The 8966-nt window shown below is 44.9% G+C and overlaps 1 protein-coding gene across 1 annotated transcript; it reads right to left on the minus strand.

The window, feature by feature from the left end:
- Nucleotides 1-265: 265 nt before the first annotated feature.
- CCKAR (cholecystokinin A receptor) lies at nucleotides 266-8482 on the minus strand (the record flags this gene model as incomplete). Its single annotated transcript, XM_079919387.1, has 5 exons — nucleotides 266-798; nucleotides 1735-1862; nucleotides 4088-4349; nucleotides 7443-7694; nucleotides 8374-8482. 5 exons carry the CDS (start codon nucleotides 8480-8482, stop codon nucleotides 266-268), a joined length of 1284 nt encoding a protein of 427 aa, XP_079775513.1.
- Nucleotides 8483-8966: the final 484 nt, after the last annotated feature.

Here is an 8966-nt window from a genome sequence, read left to right on the forward strand (position 1 = left end):
GCTGAGGTTTTTCGAATGGTGACTGGTATGGAAACTGCCTGCCTGGAGCTGCCTGGAATCCCAGTCCCGGCCCCGCCCTAGTAGTGTTCCCCTGGCACTCAGACGAAGGATGCCAAGCAGACAAGGAATAGTTCGCACTGGGGATGGCGCCTTCCTGCTCCTTCACTTCCCGCTTCCTCTTCCTCCTGCTTTCTTCTTTTTCTCCTTCTCTGCTGCCTCCCTCGGTCCCCGCTCCATCCTTTGGTGCTGGCGGCCAGGGCACAGCTCACGGGGGCGGGGCAGAGGCGCTGGCGTGGCTGTACGAGCGCCTGGACAGAGAGGCCCGGGTGGTCCTGCTCTCCACCTCCTCCCCCGCCTCCCCTCTCGCTCCTGGGGGACCAGGGTTGGGGCAGCAGGGGAACGTGGCCATGAAGCCGAGGCGGAACCGCTGGTTCATGAAGCAGTAGATGATGGGGTTGACGCAGGAGGAGGTGTAGGAGAGCAAGAGGATGAAGGAGATGGGGGTCCCGGAGAGGCGGCGCTCTGCAGAGGCGGTGTCAAAGGCCCGCCAGGCGTTGGCGCTGAAGATGGGCATCCAGCAGAGGAAGAAGAGAACCACGATGACCATGAGCATGCGGATCACCCGCTTCTTGGCCATCAGGTTGGCCGCGGGGCTGCTGCTCCTGATGCGGCTGGGCCTGCCGCCGCCGCTGCTGGACAGCTGCTGCAGCTCCAGCTTCCCTGGGTGCTTGGACCGCTGCAGGTAACACCCATCGCTGGCCTCGTATCTGCCGCTGCTGCCGGGGCTCGGCTTCCTTTCTGGATGGGCAAGGGACAACACTTATTTTTCGGGATGGGTCATGCCAGACGGAAGGCATGGAACCCCTGCCCCCTGCATCAAGGGGCTAAACCACACTTGAACTGTACTATTGGGCAGGCGACCTCGGGCCTGGTTGACATGGGTAGGTATTGTTTACACTAGTCCTTTCCTTCAAATGAAAAGCAACTTAAAACTACTAAAATAATGTATAGTATCTGATGTACATAATTTATAATAGTAAAATAATATTTTACACATGTAGATTATAGGGCTAAAGAACTGTTCAAGAATGAATAGGCACAGTCTTCTTCCAGCTCCTCAGGGGGAAGTTTCCTGCTTGCTTGGGAAAGCTCCAGACTGCTTTTACTGTGAGGACTCTGCATAATGAGCAAAAACCAAAGAAGACCTTGAAGTTGTATAAGTGGTAAAGAGCTGAGTAAAGGGGTGGAGTGAGAACGGTGTGTCGGGGGGGCGGCGAGTGATACCAACAAAGGTATCGGGTAAGTTTCTCTGGCGAGTGGACTCTAATGAAAGGGGGGACGGGAGGCTCTGTGGCAGCTGCAACAGGAGTGAAGGGGAGGAGAGAGGATGGCGCCTGGAATTACAATTTGCTTTGGTTGTGGAAGGCGGTCCATTTGTACGCAACAGCACAGAGAGCCTGGGACCCGTGGGCCCTCGGCTTGTAATTGGGCGATGTGTGTATTATGTCATCTTATTCCACCCAGCACCCTTTTGAGAGGAATAATTTCTTCATTTTACAGATGAGGAATAGAGACACTGGGTCTCACGACTGTGCCTTAGGACACAGAGTCTCCTAAGAAGACTTTTGAAAACCTCTAATATACCCTATACACACTCTGGGTATATCCATTTAAGTTACAGAAAATAAGCGTTTGTAATCTTTTGGCATCAACATACAGCTAAGAGATAGTTACCTCGAGCAGACTTCTTCTGGCTAGCATCAAATTTTATACCCTGGTAAAGTTCCAGAGAGATTAATCCATATGCCACCATCATCACAATTCCAGGAATAAGAAAGAGGATGAGTAACAGGAAGGTGTGCCTAATAAAATAAAAAGCAATAACCAGCATCTCTAGCATTTCAAACTCAGATGGGATGGAATAAGCAGGGCTCATCTCCATTTTAATGAGTCTGAGGAAACACATTAATTACTAGTATTTAATATCTTTGGAAATTCCCCATCTGGAGAGTCAGTCATTAGAAGTTGTTTACTTCTTTTCTTTCAGTTAAAGTCTCTTATGAAGGACTAGTTAAATGGAAAAGTTTGGTGTAAGTCTGTGCCTGAAACAAGTCTACATTTAAAACAGACGAGAGCTTAAAAAAGAAAAAACAAACAAGCCAATGAGAGTAGGTGAATACCTCAATAAAACGGTTTCTGAAATAATAATAATAAGAGTTTACATTCATTGATGACTTATTCAATTTCAATATAGTATATATATATATTACTATATCTAATTCCCATAATAACTTTTGAGGTAGGTACTATTAACATGATACCCATTTTACAAATGAGGAAACAGACTTAGAGACAATAAACAATTTGTCCAAAATGACACAGCTCGTGGCAAAGGTGAGATCTGAAGCCGAGCAATACAATTCTAGAACTCATGCTCTTAAACATCACAATATACCATTTGTTGACTTTATAGCAACAGAATCGTCTAATGCATAGGTAGCAATGATGGAAAACCTCCTTGGTTTTGCAAAATAAGCATTCTGGTTGTTCTGACCCGCTGGCACAGTGGCAAGCTCGTTCTAGTGCCTGGTGGGCCAGAGCTATGCTTTCTCTAAATATGTTTGATTCCTGAAGAATTGCAGCCTCCTTCTTTATGAGTCTGGCCCCTAAATCACTTTTGCAGTCTGGCATGTGTAAGATTACGCAATTAGGCCATAAAATTGTCAGAGGCTCACGGTGGCTGAGCCATTTCTCATTTCAATTGGACATGTTTTGATAAGAGTTCTTTTCGAATCTTGGAAAAGTCCCTCATTTGCAACATAACTCTTTGTGTGTACGCGTTACTTGGTTGAAATGAAAAAAAGGAAGGCAAAGAAAGCAGAAATTATCTCAGTTTTGAGCTATGTTTTTTTTAAATCCTTGTCTGAAGTTTCCAACATCTGTGTTATTTAGGGTTGGTTTCTATTGTCAGTTTTTTTCTATGTACAGCTCATATTTTCCCATTTATTCCCATGTCTAATACTTTTTTAAAAAAATTTATTTATTTATTTTTGGCTGTGTTGGGTCTTCTTTTCTGTGCTAGGGCTTTCTCTAGTTGCTGCAAGAGGGGGCCACTCTTCATCGCGGTGCGTGGGCCTCTCACTACGGGGGCCTCTCTTGTTGTGGAGCACAGGCTCCAGACGCACAGGCTCAGTAGTCATGGCTCACGGGCCCAGTTGCTCCGCAGCATGTGGGATCTTCCCAGAACAGGGCTCGAACCCGTGTCCCCTGCATTGGCAGGCAGACTCTCAACCACTGCACCACCAGGGAAGCCCTTGAGCCATTTTTAAATGTCTAGCTCCCTGCTTCTAAAACATGCTGGGAACTGGTAAACATAATGTCCTGTATTTGTGTAGCCTTTTTAAAGATATTTAGTGACATTTTCATAAACATGCTCTCATTTGAATCTCACATCCATCTAATGAGGTAGATAAAAAAAATCTTTATTCTTAAATCTTTGTGTAGATAAAGAACTTGAATGTCAGGGAGGTTATATGAACTTGTCCAATATCACCCACTAGTAAGCAAAGAAACAGGTACTAGAACCTTGCCTTTTTATTTCCAGTACAGTGTCCCGTGCAAATACCACAGCTGCAGCTCTAAGAAAAACCACGTGGGATTTGGAACTCATCCTCGGCTCTACCTCCAGTTCTTGGAAAATCAGAGCTCTTCCAGAAGCACACTGCATAGTGGTTAAGACCAGATGCTCTCTTATCTCTTCTAGGTTTGGGAACTTGAGTGACTTGCTTAACCTCTCCATGTCTCAGTTTCCTCTGTAAAATGGGGACAATAATAGTACCCACCCTATAGGGTTTTGAGAGGATTAGTTGAATTTATATATATATATATATATATATATATAGCATTTAAAACACAGCACTCTAAGTGTTTGCTGTCACTGTTACTCTAGAAAGAGGTTAGAGTGAAACTTCTCGATAAGTCTCTAGGAGACTGATCCCCCCAGACACTGGACAATACATTCCAGTTTTTATTAAACCTGCAAAATTATATCGAGTTGTATTAAACAAATAAACCCATGCAGCCTTACCAGGACTGCTGCATGACATCATTTGGCAGTAGAAAACGGCACATGTTCGCGGTCTGATTGTTATTTTTGGTAAAAGGCACCAAGTTGCTATAAATCGGGTACGGAGTCATGATGGTAAAGGAGAGGCACCAGGTAGCGGCAATCACCTTCAAAGCGTGGGATTTTGTCTGCCAGACGCGGGACTGTAAGGGTTTGCAAATTGCCCCATATCTCTCCAGCGATATGGCTACCAGATTAAAGGTGGAGACACTCACAGAGGTGCCTGGAAAAGGAACAAAGAAGCTGGTTACGCAGGCTCTGAAATCCAAAGTTTATTTGCACAATGAGCTTAAGCATACCTGATCTGCGCAGGTTTGATAGATAGCAGAGGAAAACGCTCAGAGGGTAAGAATATTGTGTATGTATATCTAAAAAAAATGACTTATTCCCAGCTTTGTTCCCAAAACGATTTGAGGCAGGTAAAGAAATGTGTTTGCAAATACATCTTATTGCCAATTTTTAGATAAGTTTATTGAACTTTGATTACAACCAACTCCTTCCTAGGCTGAAGGCGCTCATTAATTAATAACCAAGTGGATGAAATATGTTCCTATCCCACAGAAGAGGTTCTGAGTGACCTGTAGAATAGCTTTAGTTTTGAGCGTGATCTGCATAGTTAAGTTGACCTTTTAACCCAATATTCTCAAGGACTGTGACCCTGAAAATTCAGTGGGGTCTGAGCTGGGAGCATTAAAACTCTTCCTGAAAATTTCTAGTACAGACTTTTTTTTAAAGATTTTTTTGATGTGGATCATTTTTAAAGTCTTTATTGAATTTGTTACACTATTGAATTTGTTGCTTCTGTTTCATGTTTTGGTTTTTTGGCCACAAGGTATGTGGGATCTTAGCTCCCTGACCAGGGATCAAACCCACACCCCTTGCATTGGAAGGGGAAGTCTTAACCACTGGACCACCAGGGAAGTCCCCAAACTGTTTTTAAGAGTGAAACATTCTAAGTTTCCAAATGGAGTGTTGAAAAATTACCTAGTGAAAAAGGAAGAAGGGGAAACTCTCCATATTATAACTAACGTTTTTCTCTGGGAGGAAGGACTAGGGCCTTTTTTCTCATTCTCTTTGCTTTCTGTATTTTGTAAAAGGAACATGCATCATCAGTGAGAAAGACGTCAAAACACCTCATTCAAAAGGATATACTTACGTATAGTCAAAAAAGCTTAATTTTCCTTATTTTTTGTATTTTGTGTGTGTACATACTTATTATAATCTCATATCCCCTTAAAATTCCCTTTAATTCTTCATCCATAAATTCAACTGATTCTTCTCTTATCTCTTACCATGATGGAGGAGTTCTTAGCCTGGGGCCTTTTGTGAAACTATGTATAAAAATATTCTTTTTCTAGGGAGAATATCCAGAGTATTCCTGAGAGACTTGAAGGAATCTACAACCCTGAAACCATTCTATAAGAACTTACGTCTGAGACAGGATTGGCTCTGTTTTATAGGACTTTAAGGAGTTGATGACATCTGAATTAGAGGGTACAGCCCCAAAGTCCCGAGTCAAGTCTGTACAATGGGTCCACTGTACTTATAAACCCACCAGCAGGCGAGCACTCTTGTTTTTGGCTCTGTATTAGGAGCTTAATGAGTGTTAACTATTAGAAACAGTATCGAGGAGAACATAAAATTAAGGGAAGAATTGAAATCACTGGAATCAGAAATCCAACAAAACCATTATGGCATTGCAAACACTTGCAGAATTATCTTGCTTTTCATTTTCTAGAACAGTCTGTCCTAGAAATTTTCAGGAAGAGTTTTAAGGCTCCTAGCTCAGACCCCAGCTATCTAAAAACATTTTTGGTTGAGGTGAAACTTACATCACATAAACTTAATCATTTTAAAGTGAACAGTTCTGTGGCATTTAGCACATTCACAATGTTGTGCCGCTACACGAGCACCCTTTTTAAATCTCCTTCCACAAACCCCAGTTAAGATTATTAAATATTATCATAAGGTATACATAGACAGGTCTTGAAAGCCTAAAGCACTATGCGATGTTGGTTACTATTATTGCGTCATTGTTTAACAATGATCCTTTTCATTTGCGAGTCGAGGACTGGACCCAGATTGACACTTTCTTGGCTATTTGTCCGTGTCACGCAGATCAGTTATTCATCGTCATTTCGTCACTGCTGGATCCTGCTTCCTCAATTGGGAGAAATAAAGGCTTTCAAAGCTTTCCGGTCATTGAAGGCTGCCCTAGCCCAACTCAGCTCTGCGTATTTGGCCCAGCTTAGGTCAGAACAAACAACAACTCCTTCCTCATTCCCCGCCTCTCCTCCTCCTCTCCCAGCTAATTCTCAGAATGGGCAAGGGACAAAGCATTTTGGCAGACAGAGGGGGCAGAGAGGCATGTTTTGTTTCCGCCTTAGAAGAGCCACAACAGTTGGCAAAGCGAGGTCATGTACTCACCACTGTTGTGGCTACCGATCTAGGTTCAAGTCAGCTCTGTAGCTTACCGCCTGTGTGTCCTTGGGCACATTATTAACCTCTCTGTGCCTCTGTTCCCTCCTCCATGAAACAGGGAAGGATAACTGTATATTCTTTATAGGGTGGTTGGGAGATAAAATATGATCATGGAAGTAAAAACTCAAAGCAATTAGGAGAATATCTGGTGCTCAAAAAATGCATTCAAAAATATTAGCTCTTGTGACTTTTATTATCATCACCATCATTTTGATTGGCAAAGGCAGAGAGCTGCATATCTCAGCCAACCAGTGTCAGCTTAGTGACCCACAGGCTCTAGGAGCAAATTCAATTCCTCGTCTAGTGGCAGAGGTCTCTCTCTCTCTCTCTCCGTGCCTGAGATGGTCCCAGACCCTGGGAAAACAGTCTGGGAAGTGAATCCTGAGAAGGGAATCTAGACCTCTGATGAAACTCATTTTCAAATAGTCCCTGTTCCCTAGGAAAGCCAGAGCAACGGCAGAAAGAGCCCTCTTCCAGCACCCTGGCCACCCCAAAAGCCATGCCTTGGGTTGGGTAGAGCTCAGAATACAATCAACGACCTCCAGGAAGGAGCAGAACGGCTTGCATCTGTCTTACTTTCTAACAGAAACAAGCAAAACCAAGCTCTTCTGTGGCTTCTTACCAACTTATTCCACTTTGAGAAACTGACCCTTAAAACTGGGGACTGACTTCTGGGGAGTTATGAGGACTGACCCCTCATAAAGCCAGCTCCTCTGTCCTTACACCTAGCCCCACACAGACAGATGTTTTGTTTTGGCTGTTAAGGGTTGGGGAAGGTCTGGGGCTGAGCAGGGTCTGGGGCGAGCTCCAGAAATAGGCACCAGCAGCAGCTCACCCATGAAGTAGGTGGTGGTCTTGCAGACAGCGCTCCCGAAGATGAAATCCTTGAGCAGGTTGGGAATGAGGTTGAACGGCATGCAGAAGAGGCAGAGCATGAGGTCACTGACAGCCAGGGAGAGCAGGAAGATGTTGGTGACCGTTCTCATCCTCTTGTTCCGAATCAGCACCGTAATGACCAGCGTGTTTCCCAGCACACTGAGCAGGAATATCAAGGAGTACAAGAGAATCTGCACGGCTGGCTGCCACTCTGAGAGGAGGAACGCGGACGAGGGATGGAGGTTATGAGAGCAGAATGTTAAAACCTAGCACGCGCACCAAGCACTTATTTCCTGCCGATTTTTTTTTTCAGGGGCGGACATCATTGAACCCAGCTCTCCCTGTACTTAACAATATTTTGCAGAAACAAAGTGAGGAGAGCACAGAGTGATTCAGTTGCTTCTAAAAGGTTGGTCTGTTAAAGGATCACTCACTCAGGGAACCACTTTTTCTTAAGAACAAAGCCCCTCTAGTGAATAGTGATTGCTTTCTTTCCTAGCTGCTAAGCATTATTTCGCTATAATCACTTCTTCACACTGATTTCCCCCAAGAAAAGGCGACAGCTAGATTGTGACAGCACCTTTTCTGTGATGCTTGTAAGTTCAAGCTTTTACACTTGTCCTCTCTTCTGGCTCCACTTCAGGTCCTCCTCCCACTGCTTTTGTGCCCCCGAGTCCTGTACATTAATCCCAACTGTCCCCTGGGGAACAAGAAGAACATTGGACTCAATTCTGCTCTTTGATCTCTTATCCAAACTTCTGAACAGATGACTTTACCCAGCCTTGTCTCACGAGGACTTTGTTATATTTTTGCAGTCAGCCTTGCCTTTGCTGATTTCTTCCCCCAACTTAATAGTTTTCTGAATTAAAGTATCAGCCTCTGACACCTACCTTTGGAGGCATGGGGCTGATCCAAGCAGAAAAGCGTCTCGTTTTCGATCCCCAGTTTGCAGGGAGGCGTCGTGTTGCTTCCATTCAAGAGAAGGCTGTCCACATCCATCCTTGCTTTGCTGCTTTTCACCAAGCGCTGGCGAGCTGATGAACGGCTCACTCTCGGCTCATTCCTCTAATGACCGACTGGAGAGTTTCCCAAATGGAACCTGCCGTGGAGGGGCAAGGGGGTTGGGGGAGTGATTGCCAGGTGTGGGCTTCTGAAGCCATTCTTAAAGGCGACTGGAGTTCCACACACTCAGGCCAGCTGGGCAAGCATGTGCACTCCTGTCTTGGAAAGAACAGCTGGTGCAAGGCAAGCCTGCTCCACCTTCCAGGCCCATCCCATTCCTGGGCCAGCCATGGGGCCCTGAGCACAGACAGCCTGATTGTAACTTAACCCTTCCTGGAGTGTCGCTGCTTTTCCACACACATGCCCACAGGTGTGGACACACACACACACATGGACACATTACCTCTCTTCTCTGTATAGGAACCTGTCACCGTCCCAGACATAGGCAGAATAAAGCCCAAACTGGCCGTGTGAGACAGAA

The sequence above is a fragment of the Stenella coeruleoalba genome (assembly GCF_951394435.1).
Source record: "Stenella coeruleoalba genome assembly, chromosome: 4".
Lineage (NCBI taxonomy): Eukaryota > Metazoa > Chordata > Mammalia > Artiodactyla > Delphinidae > Stenella > Stenella coeruleoalba.